The following is a 20510-nucleotide window of genomic DNA, read 5'->3' as shown; positions in this document are numbered from 1 at the left end:
AGGAGCCGTAGGGAGAGACTTTGATGTGGAGAACAGCAAGCCAGCACTTTAATCAGCCATAGCACTACAGCAATGAAGCAGCTACAGGAAGGGTCTAATCACACCCTTCTTTTACTTTCATTTGGGCTGCAAGCCACAGAAATAGCTGTTTTTCTCAACTGAGACTGGAGTATGTCTCTCACTAAAATACATAACCAGATTTCCTTCGTTTCTACTTATTTCTACTTCCTGCACAAATGATTTGTGATAATGGTCATGGTGCACCGATTATGTGTTTTTAATTGGACAGAGAAGCTGATGGTCAAATGAACTTATTTCATCCAAGGATGTGTTTATAAGCTATAAGAGTAAAGACTGTAAATGCAAGACAAAGCTAAGCAGCAGAGAGGCTGTTTGATTTCTTTCTGCCTATTTGACCTAAGCTGGGACCACTGCCTGCCTCAGTGCTGATAGTGACTCTGAATCCAGTAAGGATGCAACTCTCTGAAGTTGTCAAGGTGGACTGTGAGCTGTTTTGTATGTGCTAACATCTGCCTTCAGACTGTTTCTAATTTAGAAGGGATTTGAAACAATACTTTTCGGAGGTTAAGATGATGACTCAAAAGGGCAGCGTGAAATCCACAACTTGGAACTAGCAGATATAAATTTGAATCACTCAATATAGGAGATATAGGTGTTATTTAAAATACATATTCATTGCAGAAAGGTCCTTAAGATAATGAATAATTAAAATGAAATAATGAAAAAATAATCATGCATTTATATTTTGCACAGCTCCAAGAATGCACAGCTCATGAAAAAAGAATGGGATAACCAAATTTTCAAACAGAATTGTTAAACTGACACTTGAATAGAACTGGGATTTGAGTGTGGGATGAAAACAGATGTGCACAGAGGGGTTGTATCTGCATCATTAGCATTTGTTAAGTGATAAAACCTTCTGATGCACAAATGTGGATGGAAGAGGGAAGTTCAGTGCAGGCCAGTGCAGAGCCAAAGTACAGGAGTACAAATCTGAGGATATGTCATGCTGGACAGTCATCATCTCCACATGAGGACTGACTTGCTGCATCACTGGGTACCCAAGGTCCACAGCCTGCTGTCCACTATCCAGACTACCGACTGGCTTTCATTCCATCCTTCATGTCATCTCATGTTTCTTTTCCTTAAATTTGTTTCCAGTTCAGAAGAACCTCTCCAAATACCCATAGTGATTTTAAAAAAAGGCATGGACCCACATTTACTGTGTAACCATTCTTAACTGCAGAGATAGTCAGGTTACAGTCTGCACTGTGTGCAGGTACAGTACGACTGTGGAATGTGTCGGTCAAGGGGCACTGGTGGGGTACAGGTCTAAAACAGTCGATCCCACCTCGCTGCAGAACTGGACTCAGCCACAAACGCACCTACAGGTGGCACAAGCTGACTTCTGTGTCCATCTGTCTTCTCTCCTGCATTCTGTTCACTTGCCTTTGCTCCTGCTTCACGGACGAGCTCGAGAGCTCAGGCTGATTCTGTTATCCTCTCTCACAGAGCTGGCACCAGAACTGTTTGTTTTCTGATGTTCTGTCTTCTGCTAAGACAGATAAAAGCGAATATCTAATCTCCCACCCTTGAGTTGAGCTCTAATAGACTGTTTTGTTTTCAATGGCATGCGCTTTATTTTTTTTAAAGTAACTCAGTTTTTTTTTCTCTGCATTCCCTGGCAATCAAATCTAACCAGGCTGTGGTGGGCATTTGGAATAAAAATTTGCCATTTATGAACAGTCCTCGGGGCGCTGACTAAAATTGTGCCAGGCATACACAGTGCAATTATAGATCTGTTATGTACTGTGTATCATCAAAATTCAATACACAATAAGGACCCTACCACAGCTACTAGTGTAGAGATGCTAAAACAAATGTTTACTTTCCTTTTGTGAAACAGTGACAGTGAGATTAATGTTCTTTCTGTCTGGATAGTGAAGCTGTCTGCTGCACTAAGAAACTCCTCAGAAAGTAATTGAAACAGGACCTTTGAGGTGCCCTACTACTTACAAAACATACAGGAAATATTCAGACTTTCAGAAATGCAGAGCACAGACATCATATTCTGAATACAGTTTTCGTAGAGGTAGGTGGAGGAATGTAAATTTTGAGCATTTCACACGAGCATGCCCTCATCCAACCCATCTGATTTACCCAAGACCTTTTCCTCTCCTGCCCTGGTCTTGTCCAAGTGAAGTACCAGGGGTACAGCACAGCCTGGGTGATGATTAGTGCTCAGCATTAAACACAGTGCATCTGTTTCTTTATACACATGACCCGCACAGAGAAAAGCTCAGCTCCAAAGACAATGAGGCCAATGCACCAAAACTGTCAGAGTGCTTGTTTTCCTCACCACCATGTGTGTTCAGCCAGTGCCTTTTTCCTTAGATTAAATTAGAAGTGCTGAGTTTATTAAGAGTATAGATGCATGAATGCAAGACTGGGACCAAGGCCTCCACCGGATTCTACAGAATTGCTCAGTGGTCAGTCTTTCCTATGCTGGGATTTGAAATGACAGAATATCCTGCTCTTAATATCCAGCCCTGCTGCACTGATCACAGGGGATCAAGCAGCTGCTCCTGGGAAGCTCAGGGTAACAGATCTCTTGTCGTTACCAAATGCTCTGCACAAATTGGCACTTAAAACAACACGTTTCCATTTCATCTGTTTTCCACTGGGAACATCTGGATTAAGATAGTAAAAACACACAAAGTTATTTCCAAAAATGTAGATAATGCCAATGCAATCTGTGTCTGTACTATGAACAGAATGTGTTGCTTGCCTCTTCTCAAACCACCGCTGCTCGCAGAGCTCATCATCAAAAAGAGGGCTGTATTCATCAACTGTTCTTTCACAGAAAACTCAGGACCACTTCAGTCACAAGCTGCGAATCCAGTATAACTGGATTAATATATAATGCCCAGTTCTGGATGTCCACCTTATAAAATATTGCATCTTCTGCAGGAAAAGTGTGTACAAAGTTTACAGAGACCCTCTCAAACCCTTATTATTACATAATTTCAAATATTACAAAATAATACTAATTAGTAATTATAAAAAAAGACATGGGAAATGAACACATTCATTTTTATGTACCGTATATGGTTCTCAACTTTGGATGAGACATAAAAACAAAGTCCTGACTCTCTGTGGTCATTAAAAATCCCAGGGTATTTCTTGAAAAGAGTAGGGGGTGTTACTCAAGTATCCTGGTCAACTTTCCAATTGGCCCTTACCACTCATTACCACTTGATTATCCCCATCTCATCATCTTCATCATTGCTCTTCTCCCCACTGAGAGCTGGCGTGTGGTGAGCGTTTTGGCACACTATGGATGCCATCGTATCATCCAGGTGGGGCTGCACACTAGTAGTGGTGGAGGGGATCCCCATTACCTGTAAAGAGTTTTGAATGGAGTGTAAGGAATTATGATTGTTATTATTATTAGCAGGGTGTTGAACCTACATGCTACACTTAAGAGTATCTATCTTCTCTGCTTTACAAGTTTGTGTTGAGCTGACACCATGGATGTTTGTTACTTAAAATATGAAGAGCCCAAATCTCACACTACAGTTTCAGCTATTGCTGTGACTTGTCTTTCATCAACCAGCTGTTAACATCTGGATTTAGAGATGTTTTAATAGATCTGAAAAGAGCTCGAGGAGACCATCTGTTCTTATTGTCTCACAATGTTTATGACTTTGGTGGTTTTCAGAAGATTTATACTGCATAAATGGTGATGAATTTTTAAATGAAGTTTAAATAAATAATGATAAAGTTTATCATTTTATATCCTATTACAAGATAATAATTATCTGCACACTCATTTTGAAATGTTTATTTCTGAAATATTGCTTCATTGTATCAAATTATCTGATGAAAATTTTGTAAGAAGACTACAATAAACTGAAATGATAAATCATAGAGAATCACAGAGAAATTGTAACTATGAAGAAGGGTACTAAATAAATTCAATTCAGTGAGGAACAAACATTACAGAGTTAATTTTTTAAAAAAACAGTAGTTTTAAACTATGTTTGTATTTCTAAATGAATGCAAGATTTGCAGTATTTGCATAAAACCTCAAATAAAATATATTACATTAAAAATAGAATATTAAAGTAATCAAATTCATACAAACTGGCCCTTCTGAAAGGAAAATTGTCAATCATCATCCACAGGCAAAGTTCCAGCTTTTCTAGTGAAGATTGCTCCGCTGCTTTCCTCATAAATACACTCATGTGTGCTGCCTTCTGGCCGTTCTTTTCTAATCTGACAAGTACAGCGGTGTTTTCGGGAGTACAGTACGTCTGTGTGCATTACTGTTTCTGATACAAGGAGCTGAGGTGCCTTCTGAGCGAGTTAGGCCTATACTTGACATTCCAGGCGATATAAAGGGCAACAGCAGTGTCCCTTTCGCTGCTGCCTGTCCTGGTGGGTCTGTTGCTGCGGCGTCTTACATAAAAGCTACACCTTGAGTAAAGTATATTGTGTTTGCCACTGGGCGTAATGTTGAGGCAAGTCATGCTTAATTTCTATAAACTAGAATACTGTTTTTTTAAAGTTCAGTAATATAGATATAATTTATCTTTTAAAAAAAGTGGGCAGGTGCTGGTTCTGTGGCTCAGGATCTGCGCTTGTGGCTGGAAGGTTGCTGGTTCAAATCCCGCTGCCGGCAGAGGAATCCTACTCCCTTGGGCCCCTGAGCAAGGCCCTTAACCCCAACTGCTCTAGGGGCGCCGTATAAATGGCTGACCCTGCGCTTCTCTCCCTGTCTGTGTGTCTCATGGAAAGCAAGCTGGGGTGTGCAAAAAGACAAATCCCTAATACAAGAAATTGGATATGGCTAATAAGGTGATCTTTTTGTCTTTCCTGTGTGCTGAGTCACTTAAATAAGTATCTATCCTTCCAGCTGTCCATTTTCTGGGTTGTGGGGGAGCTGGAGACTCTCCCAGCAAGCGAAGGACTCAAGGTGCACCCTGGGCGGGACTCCAGGCACAGCACAGCACACACACAGACACAGACATGCACAGGGCCAGTTTTCCCGGGAGAAAATGATCCTATCCGCATGTTTTTGGATTGTGGGAGGAAACTGGACAACCCGGAGAGAACCTACATGAACAAGGCGAGAACATGCAAACATCACGCGGATAACACTCCAGGTCTAGACCCCAGTCCTGTGGGGCAACAAAGCTATTTATTGTGCCATCTTGCCCACTTAAGTATGTAACCTTTCAAATTTTACAACAAAACAGCAGAACTTCCTTGCCTTATTTCTTACAAAATGGTACTTCTTCCCGACTTCATAATTAAAGTCAGTTATGACGATAATTCATCAGTTTTGGAAATAGTGGATGAAAGAGGTTGCTGCTAGAATTTAGGCCATGCTTTGCTGTGTGTGCTTCAGTGTCCCATTTAAGTATTTTCTTTAACTGTATTTTCTGTTGAAGGACAGTGAGGAAGATATCTCTCTTCCATACAGATTCAGTCATGTCTCAGTTCCTGTGATCTGGTAAAAACCCTGTTTGCAGCTCCTCTGCCAGTCTCTCAGTGGGTTTCAATAATGTGGCCATGGTCCATTTCTCATGTCGATATTTCTCTATGCTGTACCCTACTTAAAAAAGAGCTCTTAAACTCGTAGGCTAAATATTCTAGTGGAGGATACACAATTCAAGAATGGCAGCAACTGGGGTGAGCTCATGATTTCTAATTACACTGTGCCCAGGTCTTCTTTTCTTTGGGACAAAACTATGCAAGATGCTGTAATAGACAGAAAGACCTTTATGATTCATTAATAATTATATATGCTGTATGACGCCACAGTACAGCTTTGTGTGAACGCTCCCATTTGGGATAGACTGGACTATGTGCTGGTTTGAAGACCTTTTTTCAGTTCTTATCAAAACCCTGGCTTCTATCAAGAAACTGAAGACGAGGCACTTATTCAAATAAACGGTTGTGGTAGTGTTTAACAAGCTGCCCAGCCATGTTGTTGAAGCTGCTATCTGCTTTTTCTTTTCAAGGAACATCTGGAGGTCCCAGGATCAATTCACCATTATCTGCCGAACTGGCTGACAGGACTTCGCGTGTTTGGAACCTGTCTTGTCGTGCTCAGAGTCGATGCCATGACCCTAGGCAGTCCTTTTTGAGATGTACAGATACCTGTGCCTTAAATAATACAAGTGTATTCTAGAATTTCTTATGTAATTGATAGCATGCATTAAATTTTAAACGTAACATAGTGGAGCACATCCTGTTCTAAAACTATTATCTGCTCAGTCTATTTGATTTGAGTTTTCACAGTTTTGCATTTTACTTTAAAAAGTGTTGGCTTGCAGCTGTCAGAGACCTCTTGTCGAGTTCTGGTGCTAAAGAGAGGAAAGAGCATGGTTTTGTGTTTCCCCTGGAAGCTTCAAGTTGTCAAGCAGGGCTTTTGTTTCTAAGGTGCGTTATATTCCTGCAGTTTGCGACGACTCTGCTGCAGAGATAAGCACCTTCTTTTGACTGATTTACAGCATTTTAAACATATTTCAGGGGATACAGACAATTATTTGTCTGTGTTAATTGCATAAAGGTTTAATGCCAGGATTTGGCTTAAGGCAAGACAACGCGAACAAGAAAGCTTGAGGTCCTGTAATTATATACATAGCAGGTGATTGGCAGGAACTGGAGTTTGTCTCCCTCTCAGGCATTTGTCAGGAGTTCAATTAGTAGTGCCTTTCTCATTCTTGTGCCAATCTTGCCCAGCAGCATACTGTATATTGTATGAATGAAATTTCTGTAACAAGGTGGAGATAAGGCTCTTGAGCACTGTTTTTAAAACTCATTAGAAAAAAGAGAAATACAAATAAATCTCAGACATCAGGCAGTGTACAGCTCTGCAGTGCAGGACTGCTGGAAGAGAGGGGCTCCCCTGGTTATTTAAGACAACGTCAGGATGAAAAGATGAGTTTCCATTCATTCTGTGGTGTTCTTCTCGTCCTCCACTCCCACACGTAGTTATTGAGAAAACACCAAGTTCTAAACAAGTTCAAGTTACACAGCAAGTGAGCTCAACCTGGAAATTGCTTTTTTGTGACCATATTTTTGTCAGAATATTGCAGTATTCTGGTGGGATTTAATATTTCTTGCTTCTTTTCCGTCAGTGATTCTAGCTTTAAGGCTGTGTTTCTTAGTGGCTTCTCTGACTTATTTATACAATTATGTATTCTTTCTCTCAGTTAATTTTTTCAACATCCATTGTTTTTTTTTCCATTTAGAAATGGTCGAGGAGACAACTCTGAGGAAAGTCCGAACATTGAGTTGTGCTTGACTTAAAACTTAGAGTTAAGGTTCCAGAGTAAACAGAAGGAGATCTGCTTCCAAAGCAGGAATAACAACAACATAAAAATTAAGACATGCAGTGGGTTTTACTGTTTATATTGTAGTTTTATGGGAAGAGCACAGATAACACTTGCAAGTGCATTTACACTGCCAGCAGTACTCCTCTGCTTGGCCTGAGGGATTCACACATGAAGCAAAATGAGAGGCTCAGAATAACCCACATTTAACAGACATAGACATGAAGACCCAGTGTCTCAACAGCATCAAAAGCATTAGACCATTATAATGTGTTTCAAGTTGCATGACCGAAAAGTCATTGTAGGGGCTGGGCATTCACAAGAATCATATAATTCATCATCATTGGGAAAGCTCAAGAAGAGATTCTGGAAACGAATTAACAATACTTGCAATTAAACAGGGGTTCCTGAAATCATATGGTGTCTTAAAACCACAGGTAACAATACAAGTGAAAATTGTCTTTTCTACAGTTCATCCCAATGATGATAAACAGCTAAAAAGGGAAAGAAAGACATGCCTCTGTGAAAAAATTGTGAAATATTCGGATACTCGGTTTTTATGGACTATCCTCCGACCAAAAGATGAAAAGTAAATAACTGAGTTACAAAAGTTAGCTTCAACGGAATAAAGCAAGTCCAGCCCACCCGGGCAGAGCTCAGCCAATGGTATCACTGCGCTAGCTGCCTTCACACTGCAGGCCCGGCCCACCCGGGGAAAGCACAGCCAATGACATCCCGGCAAGCTTGCGTTCAAGGTGCAGGACCATCCCTACCTGGCAGAGGTCAGCCAATGACATTGCTGCATGGGCTGCATTCAAATGAGCCCGCCTCTCCAAACGTCTCCTTCAACTCAACATGCGTAAAAGAATTAAAGGGCATAAATTAAAATTAATTGCTTTTGAATTCATGACTGAGCCCCCGTGGCTGTCTGTTAGAAATATAAACAGGAATACTTTAAGCAAAGCATGAGTTATTGCTTTATTATTTCTAAATTATATAAAACATCCCATGGTTTGAAAACACCCTTTTGTGCGCTTGAAAACAATAAATAATGCAATAACTATTTTTACAGCCTTGAAAAAAACACAGGTTTATATCACACCCATCGCTTTGCTGTTCTATGCATGGTGTGAATGTACTTTTAGCATGAAAAATGCCATTACGATTACCCTTCCGCACAGACTCGGCTGGAGATGAATCATGAATAATGTCCACAGTGATTGTTAATGAGTAACCTGTGAATGCAACTCCAGTGGTTAGGATACCACTTCATGAAGACTGAGAATGAAATGAGTCTCCCCGTTGAACCGTTTGTCTTGTCTGAACTGTTTTGAAATCGCTGCACGGCTGCCCCTTTACGTGTGAAGCGTTCACCACCGGGCGACTGTAATCTGACACCGCAGACTCAGAAATGGAAATGTCTGCGTCAAGAAAAGATAAAGCCTAATGAGAGAAAAGCCGATGTTAGCACCAGTCTGCCAAGGAAGTGTCAGTGTTCTAGCAAAATTCCCCCATCGCATCATTTAGTTTAAAGCAGACTTTTCTTCTCGCTCGGTCTTTTTCGATAGCTCGCACAACATATTGCCTGCCTCGGTTTAGATCACTAAGCCGCGGAGTTGACGGGAGTGAAAAGTAACTTTGCGATGTGTGGAAAAAGCTCTCCTGCATCCAGAAGTGCATCCTCTGTCAGCACAGTTTTACTGATACCAGCACGCCTGACACGAGGGAGGACAGGCGATGAGTCTAAAGCGCTTCTGTCGAGCACTGTAAGTGCCGTGAAACAGAAGCCATGTTACACGTGGTCTTATTTAGAACACCCTGCACCTCGAGGGACATCTTTCTGCGTGCTGGTTGTGCGCCAGGTGCAGCTGGTCCTTGTCAAAAGAGCACTGCAGCATTGATCTTGGGTGCTTCTTAAAAAAACAGATTTCAAATACTGATACAGTGGAGATGAAAAAGCTGAATTCCCTGTTGTTGTTGCGATTTTTCAGTAAAATTTAGCAAAAAGCTAAAATAAGGGAAACTGCTTTAGTTAGTGTTTGAGTGTACATTGTTCCAAGTCATTAATTGGAACCATTAACAACTCGAATCTTACAGCTTTTGAAGAATTATTCCACGGATTTCTAAGGCTTTCCATTCGGTTTGATAACTCTTGTACAATGTTGTCTTCTTTGAATGATTCAGAAATATCGCACACTGCATTTCACAGCACCCAGAGATTTAGATGCGTCGAGGATATTGATTCTAGTTATAGTGAGATACTGTATGGAATATTTAAAGTTACAATAAAAAAAATTAACACCCTACCACATGTTGATGTTATTTCAACTCAAATATAGTTCTAAAAAACAAACAGTAAATATTGTTTCTGCTTCATTACATTATAATTATTAATATTATAATTTAAGACATCATTAAATACTTGATAGACGATGACGGTTTTTGCATACCAGTACTAATAACTCCATAAAACTAACCCTATAAAATATAATAGTCTGTAGTGCAGTGACAATAACTGAAACAAAAAAAAGTCAGTAAATGTTTTAGAATTAGAATATAATTTTAAAATGTTTGGTACTGCCCACTTAAATGACAGAACTAGTAATGGCTAGTGACGTTACTGTTTCTGTGCTGGGCTCATGTATTCATCCTTCAGGAAGCTGCTCGCTAGATTAGCCAAAGACAGGATGAAGTCAAAGAATGCTCAGGTGTCTTATTTTCCAAGGATCCTGCTGTGAAAAGAAACTGACAGTATAAAACAATTGTTAAAGCTGTTTGACGATTTCTACGAATTTACCTACAGTAAGTGTCTGTGTTTGCGTCTCACAGCTGTTTTGGAGGCCCTCTGATGCAAACGTTCACCCCTCTGTGTGACTCCTCACAGCTCTCATGCTGTCTTGAGGGTCGCCGGTTAGTAACGTGCTGAATGTTTTGCGGGGTTCACCCATGGTTGGTGTGGGGGGACAATGCGAACACAAGCGAGAATGTGTGAGGTAGGACGTGTGCCTCTCCTTCTGCAGAAGAAAGAAAAGAGGTCATGGAAAGATGGTGATTTTTATAACCGTACGCTACCTGAGCCGTGTGATATCCAGATGATTTTCACATTATTACAGTGCCAATGCAAGGAAGAACATATGTTTTCATGCTTTTAATATACTACTTAATTTGATTTGAGAACCATTCGATTTCCTGTATTTTAACAGTCCTCTGTTGACGCTAATGAAATTCAATTCTTGTGGTAGCTTTTAGTGGTGCAGGGCTGTTTGTCACTTCCTCCAAAGGAAACGCTGCTGGATGAGTTCCCGCTGTGACCCAATTCTATTGTGAATGATGCATTTATTAGCAGTGAAAGAAATCCTCCATCTCTTATATATGCCATTAATGATGAGATGTGTTCAGTTAAATCTCTAACAGGCTGAAAACAATACAGATGTCTTAACCCATCCATTAATGACAACTTGGCTGTATTCTGAGCACAGGTCACAGTCTTAATTAACTGAAGTACAAGTGTTGGGTAAACACAGCACAGACATACTGGTACTGTAGTAGTAAAAAAACACAGCAGAAGAATATTTGAATAGCAGTGTGACTTGTGACACAATAACTGCAGTTGAGTTTCTTTTATTACTTTAGTTGAAGAGGTACTGTAAAGGTTCTGATAGAACCTATTTATTCAGTCAGAACTGAGGTCTTAAAATGAAAAATGGAGACACAAGTCATCCTTCATTTTAGTAGTTTTGGGATCTGTAATAAAAATGATCATAGTAATTTACTTCTGAAGTGAAGAGTATAGCTAAGAATTGTATTTTTTGTAGAGTTCTTGGAGCAGAAATCTCAAATTGATACTATTCTTTTCTTATATGATTTTTTTCATAACCACAAACAGAATTTTGAAGTTGCAAAAGTAACCTTTGCCACAAGACCGAATTATTGAGTCAGGGAAAAAAAGAAAATCAAAAATAGAGTTTAACCCAACAAATGCTAGGGTTTATACCAGCATATTCATCTAAATTCATTCTGCATTATAAATGTAGAATAATCTGGTCAGAAATATAATACTAGCAGTACTTAGGAGGCATTAACTCTCTCGTTAGCTCTTTTCTGTTTTATTCTTGTTACTTTTATTAAACAATAAAAATTAATAATTACATTTGGAGGCTTAATAGTTCTGAAATACAGGTGGGGGTTGATAAAGATGTTAAGTGTCTGTCAGGAAGATCAGGACTGCAATGCTGTCTGCTGGCTGTCACGATATTAGTTCCCCCTCCTTAAGGGTGCTCCAGCCCTATCACTCAAGACTTTATTCCATGCACCTGCTCCCTATTCCCTGCCCACCTTAAAAGCCAGGCGCTGACGCTCTTCCGGGCTCTGCATCTGATTTCCGTATCGTGCGAGTCCGGGACCAGGAAGCGCCTGGTCCTGTTAAGGTTTTAACCTCCGTTCCTGTTCCCTGTCCGCCGGTTCCGACCCGGCTTTCGTGGTTTTTAATCCTTCTTCTGATGGATCTCCTGGTTTTGGACTTACTCGTGTGTTTTGGATACTCTAAGGATTACTCTCTGGGATTGTTCGCCTCGGCCACGCCTCCCCCCGTGCACTAGCGCACCTTGGACACGCCCCCTTGTCTTCAGCCCCGTTTTCCTGCATGACGTTTCCCCAGTGTTTCCCCACTCCATCGGACTGTGTCGTCCGCATAGAGTCCGGAAAGAACTGTTCGTTACACTGGCCTGATCTGAAGAATTTAAGAATCATAAATCCAGTTTAAAAAAAAACAAATAAGAACCAAATTACTCTTATCCTGTGTGTGGCCTGACTGTCAGTGGCACTCGTTTTAAACCATGAGAGTCTGCAGGACAGCAGTAAAGGTGGGCCTGGATAAGACTGGCAGTTACAGCTCATTCTTGTCCTAGTATTTATATAAACATGCATGAAAACATAGAAAGCCAGACACTTACAAGGGAGGCAGAGAGGATTTGTGTTGGTCCAGCATTGTCAGTTTCTGTACAGTGTATCTGGAAAATTGGCTGTTCCACTGAACCGCTTGAGTGGAGCAATGAGTTGGAAGAAAAACCCTTTACTTTAGAAGAAGCCTAATTAGGTGATTAATCTTGAAATAAGGATAAACTACTTTATCCAGAGGGGCCAAGAATTCATATAGATTTTCCAGAATGCTCACAAAATAATGGGAGTGAGTCGCAAGACAAACTGTAGTTTATTAATTGTTCAATTATGCATGCTCAGACTTCTCTACTGACTCAACCAGTTTTGTAAAACAATATTTGCCTAAAATATTTATATTATTGAATTATTAAATATTGTTAATATATTATTATCTGGAATAAGAAATATTCTGAAAAGAAAAATTAAAATTAAATTAAGTTAAACAAAAACTGAAAATTGGTAAGGAGTCTTTCAGCCAGACAGGTCAGACTCTTCTTCCTATACTGTACTTTTTAATATAAGGTACACGTTTTTTCAAATTCTCAGGGTTTCCTTTAAACTTGAGCTTTCATGGTTAGAACCCTTCTTATTTTCTTGTGATTACATTTGACTGCCCTTTACTACATTGGGTGCCAATGCGCATTTAAAAAAAACATCTGCTTACCTCTGTTTTGTAACTTGAATAAACTTTACGTAAATTTGCAAATAAAATAAACCACTTTAGGTTTAAAAATGGCTTTGATTTATTCATATTAATAGATGTTACTACTTGGTCTTGAGCAGCACTGAAGGAAATTTAATTTTGTCTATTTCTGAAAAATATATATATTTCAGAACTCATAAACTCAACTAATGTCTCAATAATCCTAAAACCAGTTACAATGTTCAGCAGGATTTATGAGACTGTTACTGAAACAGGCCACCAAGTAGTGTATGCTAATCTGAAAGGACCACTGTCTTTTACAAAGCAATATATACTTTGGGTTGATACTACTTGATAACACCCTTTTTAAGGCTTATATAATGTTTCCATCAAGAGAGGAATGCTTCACTGACTGGAATTTGTAATTTTCCTTCATTATTCTTGACAGCCGCTATTATACAATCAGCCAAGCCGAAGATGCGCAGATGAAGTTTGAGATTAAGTAGTGGAAGAAGGCCTCTGAAAAAAGGGTGAAACTAGTTTACATGTTAATTTGCACAAGGTCACCTGTTGCCAAGACGTATCTGCATCTTCTTTGAAATATTTGGTTTGAACTCCGGGAGAAAAGCCGTGCTTCAGAGAAGCTTCTGTGACCAATTCAGTAGGTTCAAACTTTTCACTGCAGAGGAGAGACTCTTCAGGGCTAAATCATTTACTGTATGTTTGCATAAAATGTTTGCTGGCTGTAGGAAAGGTAGCATCAAAGAGTGAATAGTACTGTAAAGTTCAGTTAATAAAAAAAAACTATACAAAAGTATAATAAAACCCTCACCTAAGAACTGGTGAATTGTGAACAGAACCTCAACCAGCTGCTAATTTTGAAAAGGATCTCATTTTCCTTTCCTTTCCTGTCATGATCTGTGTAAATGATCTCAGCTTATTTTCTCCATTTTCTTACGAGAAGTAGCTGGCTGAAATTCTCGGATCAGTTAGACACTGGCAACCAGACTAAACTAATGTGCCAAATGACCACCCCTCGTTTTTAACCTTTATGATCTTTTTCGGCTCTCACAACATTCTGTTATTTCTTCTCAAGAGCTGGCTCATAAACTCACCACCAAAGATGGTGATACTGTCAATAAAATAGGTGGAAATGTCAAATACACCGATTCCCAAATGAGCCATTCTGCTGTCTATTTTTTGTAGCAGTTATAGATATTGTGTTTACTGGACAGGCATGCCTTCACAGCATTAAAAATGCTCAGACCCTGACAGCATGCAAGATACTGTTCTATTAAAGTAGCTGCAGCTGTCTATACTACCACAATAGCACACAGACACACACTGCAATGAATAAAAGAAATTAGTAGTGTGTGTCAATTGTGCAAATTTGATTTAGCTACAATATGTTGATTATTTGTCAGGTTTATGTAGGCACTTTTATAATGCTTCATAATGACAGAAACATACATTACTATATCAGGAGCAGAGACACATTGAAATGAATTTCAAAGAAGACCTGAAACCATGACTCTCAGCACCAAATCTGAACAAATGATTTTTTTTTTGTTTATTTTGTGATTTGTCTTATTTTTTGGTATTTAAAAGATCATACTTTCTTATGCTTACTGTATATAGCACTTTTTTGGACACTCCACTCAAAGCTCTTTACAGGTCATGGGGATCCCCTCCACCCCCACCAGAGTGCAGCCCCACCTGGATGATGCTCCAGTACTCTCCCCACTCACCAGCTCTCAGTGGGGAGGAAAGCAGAGTGATGAAGCCAGTTTAGAGATGGGTGTTATAAGGTAATGATTGGTAAAGGCCAGGGGGAAATTTGGCCAGGACACTGGGTAACACCCCTCTTTTAGAGAAACGCCTAAGGATTTTTAATGACCACAGAGAGTCAGGACCTTGGTTTTATATCTCATCCGAAGGACGGCACCTTTTTACAGTATAGTGTCCCCGTCACTATAGTGGGGTATTAGGACCCACACAGACCGCAGGGTGAGCGCCCCCTACTGGCCCCACTAACACCTCTAGTACTAGCAGTAACCTGAGCTTTCCCAGGAGGTCTGCCATCCAGGTACTGACAGGCTCACTTCCGCTGAGCTTCAGTGGGTTGCAAGTTGTGAGTTGCAGGGAGATACAGCTGCTGTTAAAAAAAACAAGGGTATCCAATCCTGGTCCTGTAGGGTTGGTGAGTCTGAGGATTTTCTAAGCCCTGATAAACACCAGCACCTGAAGAGCAGGAGATAACTCCCAGTGTGTTTCAGTGGAGCCAATAAGGAACTTATGTCGCTGGGCTGCAATGAAAACCGGGGAGAAACAGTGGACACTTTTAATGGGTGCACAGGTAATATTCACGTGATGGAAGTCTGACAAGAGGTGTCAGCACAGTGGTGTGCTGTTTACAAAGATGCAAAGAAGCGCATCCCAGTGGGCCCCTTGTCCTGGGATATTGTTGTGCATTCCAGTTTGGTTTTATATGGACAGTGCATGTTTTATTAAAGTTGAGCGTTACAAGGACAGATTAAATTCCTCTGCCCAGTCATGCATGTACAGCATCTGAGAAGTACAGTATACATTATACACAGTGCAGCCCCAATAAGAAGTTCTTCACGTGGGATTGCAAAGGCTTTTTGGAACTGCCATTAACGCTGGTGTCTTTGTAAATAATTTGTATGAGAGACAATCTTGGCATCACCTTTCCATTACGGTCCTCTTTCCAGCCTGTCTGAGTTGCCTTCAGCAATGTGAAGTGGGGCGGTGTAATGATATCACACCGAAATAGACAAATACAAACAGCTGCTTGAAAATGGGAAAAGAGTAGAAGCAGCAGAAGGAACACAAAGAGTTTCTAGCTGAAGAAGGGGAAGTGCAAGTCCATCTGGGTATCTGGGTGTTCTCTGGTGTCAGCTTTCACCCCCAGCCTTAGCAGAACATACAGTTAAAGGGAAAGGCTCTCTGGCTGTGCCACGCCTAAAGAATACATCCAAACTGCCTTTGCTTATCATTGTCCTTATTCAGTCATCAGGAATTTGAGGACATTTTAAAAAGGGAGCTGTAATCCATAAAGACTGAAACCTCTCTCCTGCAGTACCTTGCACTGTATGTATACAACAGCCAGCTGTGAACACCCATCGAAGTATAAGGTTAAGAAAGAGGCACGATACAAATTTGCTAGTGTCTGTATTTTACATTTAGATTTCCTTTTTCTAAAAATAGTTTCAGCTTATATTGTGAAAGATCTTTGAACAGTTTGCTTCCCAAGAGCCGTCACCATGGCATTTTTACTTTTGGCAAAGTATTTCTTGTTAAAAGACATACGCCATCCTACCTTCACTATGCTTTCTTTTACTATTTTGTTTTACTTGCATTACTCCTTAAATGAAAAGGCATTCAACAGGACCAGTCAGGCCTGGTTAACGTCAACAGTGTTCTCTTAGTTTGGGATTTTCTCTTCAACCAAAGACAAATGCACTCAAGTTAAATTTCACTATCTTGTTAGAAGACTTTATTCTGAATCAGTATGATGTGTGGCTAGACACCACGCAGGCATTTTCTGAGTTGGCCTCAACTCTCTGCAAAATCTCTGTTGATGATGATTAATTAACAGGTCGCCCAGCTGCAAGTCCGCTCAGAACATATTTATCATTTGCAGTGTTTGCCTCTTTAGCTGTGTGTCTGCTCTACCGGTGACAATGGAGTGTGTGTGTTTGTGATATTCGTGGAGATGGGCCCTACATACAGCACTGTAAACTCATTTCTCTTCTACAGTCACAGATAGTGGTAGATGGCAGATGTAGCATTCAAGCTCTCGACATAGTGCTTTGTCATTATCTTTTGACTAATTAGTATTCAGTCACGCAACCTGACACCCGAGACAAAACACTCCAGTCTTTACTTCTGCTGAACAAACAAGATGTACTGTTTGAAATTAGGCCACGGTAGCCGGGCCACTATCATGCAGGGTAGATGTCATTACCCTTAGGAAAATATCTACAATTTCATGCTCATGAAGATAATGCAGCTGGCTTTGTGCATGAGTTGTACTAATTTAATAGTGCATTTCACCTCAAACTATAATACAGAGAGGAGCCATATAAGGTTTCATATTTAATAATCACTGCAGATCAGATAACACCAAGGATAAAGGCTCTAATCTTAGGTTAAAGTGTTATACACAGATTGTTCTCTACATATAAATTTTTAATATGATTATGTGCAATTTTCAAACAGATGTCTCCAAGCATATGCTGTGCTTGAGAGCTATTGTCTTGTTTTGGACCTTTTTTTGGAAGAGAAATGATCACCTACATCTGTATGTACAGAGGCGTGGTAGTGTGTTCAACCTGACATTCAATAGCCTCTCCCAAGTTGTAATGTGCGCCTTGTTCAGTACGTACTGTATAACATAATGGTTACGTCAAGTCATATGAAAAAAAATCTGAATTTAGAAAAATAATTTCTTGTCTATACAAACTAGATCTTATAAATTAACTCTAGTGAGTAAAGTCAACAAATACGAAAAATACTCTGACACAGAATGTCAGTGTGAGTTGTTCCTCAGCATTACACAATTATAGTTGCTTTCCCCTAGGGTAATACAATCGTTTTAAAGGCCTTGAAAATCCTTTGTACTCTCCTTGTACATGAAAGGAAAGGCTGTTCATTTATTTTGGAATAAGAAAGAAACCGGAGGCTTATTGACTACACTTCCTTCCCCATCTCTGCACATTACAATAATGAAGCAAAGGTGTGTAAATACACACTGTGTGGAAAATCAAGGATCTTCCAGGAGTTCTGACTCCTCACCCTGCATGCTCCTGTTTCCTTGCTGCTTCCCCTCACTGCTGGTAAATAAACTCGCAGCCTTGAGAATCGAGTCTGTTTGCCACTCTGCACTGAGCAGTGCTTGGTATGCATGAAAGACAAGCCAGTGACCTTTCATCAGTCCGGTTTCATCTCTGATTTTACTGATTGCACCGGCTCCAACACAGAAGGTCAGCAGCATCCCTTCCAGTTTTAATTTATTGCTTCTAACTAGAGATCTGAAACACAACAGCCCCTATTAGCCTTAGATTGGTCTTATAAAGCAGCAGCTCTTTGTACCTTCAAAGGCTTTTTAAATCCACAAACTGCTTCATTTCACTTGGAAATGACACCAAAGCTACATTGAGATGCAGTGGCATGTAGAAAGTAAGTTTTGTTTATGCTAGTGCCATATGAATTTAAATACTTATGTGTATTATGCTTTAAGTCCCTTTACAGTACATCATTACATGTTTCAAATCACATAGTCTAACATAATTGCCTTCCCCCATCCATTCAGAGCAACACCCCCTTCCTACCGAAAGAGAAATAAAGAGCTTCATTAAAACAGAACAGCCACTGAGCATCCCTGAAGTGTACAGCCCAGGAAGTTCGCCAGAGGAAGAAAACATACTTACTGTTGAAACTAAAAGCACTTGCCTTCCCTGGCCACTCTCACGGCTTTTCAATGAGGCACCTCAGAACACCCCCTTTTTTGTGGGAAGTGCAGATGGCGTTAGGGATTCGCGAGGAGAATAGAGGAGCAGGCAGAGACGCGATTGGATAGCGGCAGGATTTGGCAGGCAGGCTGGTGGGAGGGTCCTTTTGTGATGAAATGTTGCATAAATAATGCCAAAGGGGGTCTGGATCCACTGTTGCTATGGAGACCTTTGTGCCTGGCTGAACTCTTATTCTCTGCTGCTTGAAGGCAGTCACTGCTGGGCTTGCAGTTCCTCTAATGAGGACAAGAATTCCTTTTATAAGGAGCTGTGCATGAAAGAGTGCTGTGCATAAAGTGGCCGAAATTGGATTGTTCTTTATATATGGCTTATCTGGAGTATGGTACATGTTCAGGTAAATTTCTGTCTTCTTCTCATGCTAGGGAGGGCGTAACAGGTGTTTTGATTTGCAGTAGAGGACAAGGCTTTGAGAAGCGGAGGCGACAGGTCTCTGACTATTTGTTCTTTACACATGCTGTTGCCTGAAGTTAACTCTCACTTAAGGACTTCGAGCTAGAAACTCATCTTTGGTCTTTTCACAGAGTTTAGGCTCTGTCATTTTCTAACTTTTACGAAAAGTGTTTTTTTTTTTGGGGGGGGGGGTAATTATTTTCGTGTGCATCCAAGCGTGTGTTATTTTTTTACAGGCTTTCTGCTAAAAATCTTCTGTGCAATTCTTTCTTAAAACCTCATGAGAGATGGTGAAGTTACTTTCTACACTTTCTGAAAATTGTGAAGCTGCTGTACTCTCTGCAAACTGTTTTCGCTTGTGTGTGTTCTGCCCCAGAATTGGAGGGAAAGAGCAGAGAACTTTTCCTGCATGCAAGTGGAGCTCTGTCGGAGTCACTCCGAGAGTCAGCACGAAGTGAGCTCTTTAAGTGTCGGTCGGTGGTATAGTCACAGAGGTCTTCCTCTGTTGATTCCCCGGCAGAAGGCGAGAGGGATCTCCTCTGCGCTGAGTCTGGGAGTGTGGGAACATGGAGGGAAGATGTGCGTGGGGCCCCTGTGGATGCGATTGTTTCGTTCAGGCCTTGAACAGCTTTCTGAAGAAATCAATAGCGCCTGCGTTGCAATACTGTCCACATGGGCGGAGAGCAGGCTGCTATTGATTGCTTGCTGACTTGCCTTAATTAAACCAAATATCTTGTAAGCTAATACTGTAAGAGAGGGTGTTTGACATTTTAGTTACTCATTTAACTGCGGCCTTCTAAGTAATATTATGGTAGTATTGTATTGGGGATGTGCAGGCCTTTATCAGCCCTTTTCAAACGTGCATCAGGTTGTTTGTGTTTCCAGATTAAAGATGCTCGGTCATACTGGTGTTCTATTAATATTAAATCGTAACATCACAAAATGTTGTTTTAACATCAATATGTCATTTGTTTGTCTGTCCAAGTTGGTATGTGATAGTATTTCCATATAATTCCACCTCATTAGCACCTCGAGCTTGATGGCTAAATCAATAGGGAGTGATTTCTGATCTGGCCCATAGTAAGCTGTTTGTTTTCATTGACTTGATTCTGTCTTCCGAGAGGCAAATTCTCAAAATTACTCTCTGAGTCTCGGTATTAAAGATGGTTTTTGTCTCTGTGGAGTTGTACCACATTTCATTTTTCAATTTATTGTGTGCTTGTTCAATTTCAGGAATGCTAAATTAATTCTTCACTGTAAGCCTTATTCAGTCACAGCCGAAAGAAACAAGAAAAATGTTTTTTTTTTTCACAGGACATCATCAAAAAATCAATCTAAGAACCATCGACTCAAGACTCACTTTCCTGTTTTATTAATGTTTTTTAAATATGCGGCTGTTTTCTGACTACTCCTGTTCAATGAGTGTTGTCCTTTGAACTGGTCTGTGTCCTATTTCATGAGCTTCCATTTCTTACAGACAGTTTCTGTTTCGGTCTTACAGACAGTTTCTGTTTGCCAGTATTTTGGCAAAGTTTTATTCAGCCTCATTACAATCATGCAAGAGGAAATCTTGAGATATTCTCAGCCACCTTGAACAAAACTTTAGTTCAAACATGT

The 20510-nt window shown here is 40.3% G+C and overlaps 1 protein-coding gene and 1 long non-coding RNA gene across 6 annotated transcripts in view; one reads left to right on the top strand and one right to left on the bottom strand.

Annotated features, from left to right (window-relative positions):
- ctnnd2a (catenin (cadherin-associated protein), delta 2a) overlaps positions 1-20510 on the top strand; it is a 302050-nt gene that overhangs the window by 74164 nt on the left and 207376 nt on the right. Inside the window, exon 1 of one of the 5 annotated variants that reach the window (XM_015354993.2) lies at positions 18663-18837. The exons of the other annotated variants lie outside the window; for them this stretch is intronic. Coding sequence (XP_015210479.1) covers positions 18823-18837 — 15 coding nt within the window. The 5' untranslated portion in view covers positions 18663-18822. Of the gene's footprint in view, positions 1-18662; positions 18838-20510 lie in introns of those variants that run through there. 5 annotated transcript variants of the gene reach the window in all.
- LOC138239389 (uncharacterized) lies at positions 3101-18547 on the bottom strand. The gene is made up of 2 exons (XR_011189840.1): positions 18402-18547; positions 3101-3422 (listed from the first exon to the last, which is right to left on the bottom strand). It is a non-coding gene; the product is annotated as an uncharacterized lncRNA (long non-coding RNA).

The sequence above is a fragment of the Lepisosteus oculatus genome, chromosome 6 (assembly GCF_040954835.1).
Source record: "Lepisosteus oculatus isolate fLepOcu1 chromosome 6, fLepOcu1.hap2, whole genome shotgun sequence".
Lineage (NCBI taxonomy): Eukaryota > Metazoa > Chordata > Actinopteri > Semionotiformes > Lepisosteidae > Lepisosteus > Lepisosteus oculatus.
Note: the sequence above shows the minus strand (reverse complement) of the source record. Positions and strands in the feature narration are given on the sequence as shown.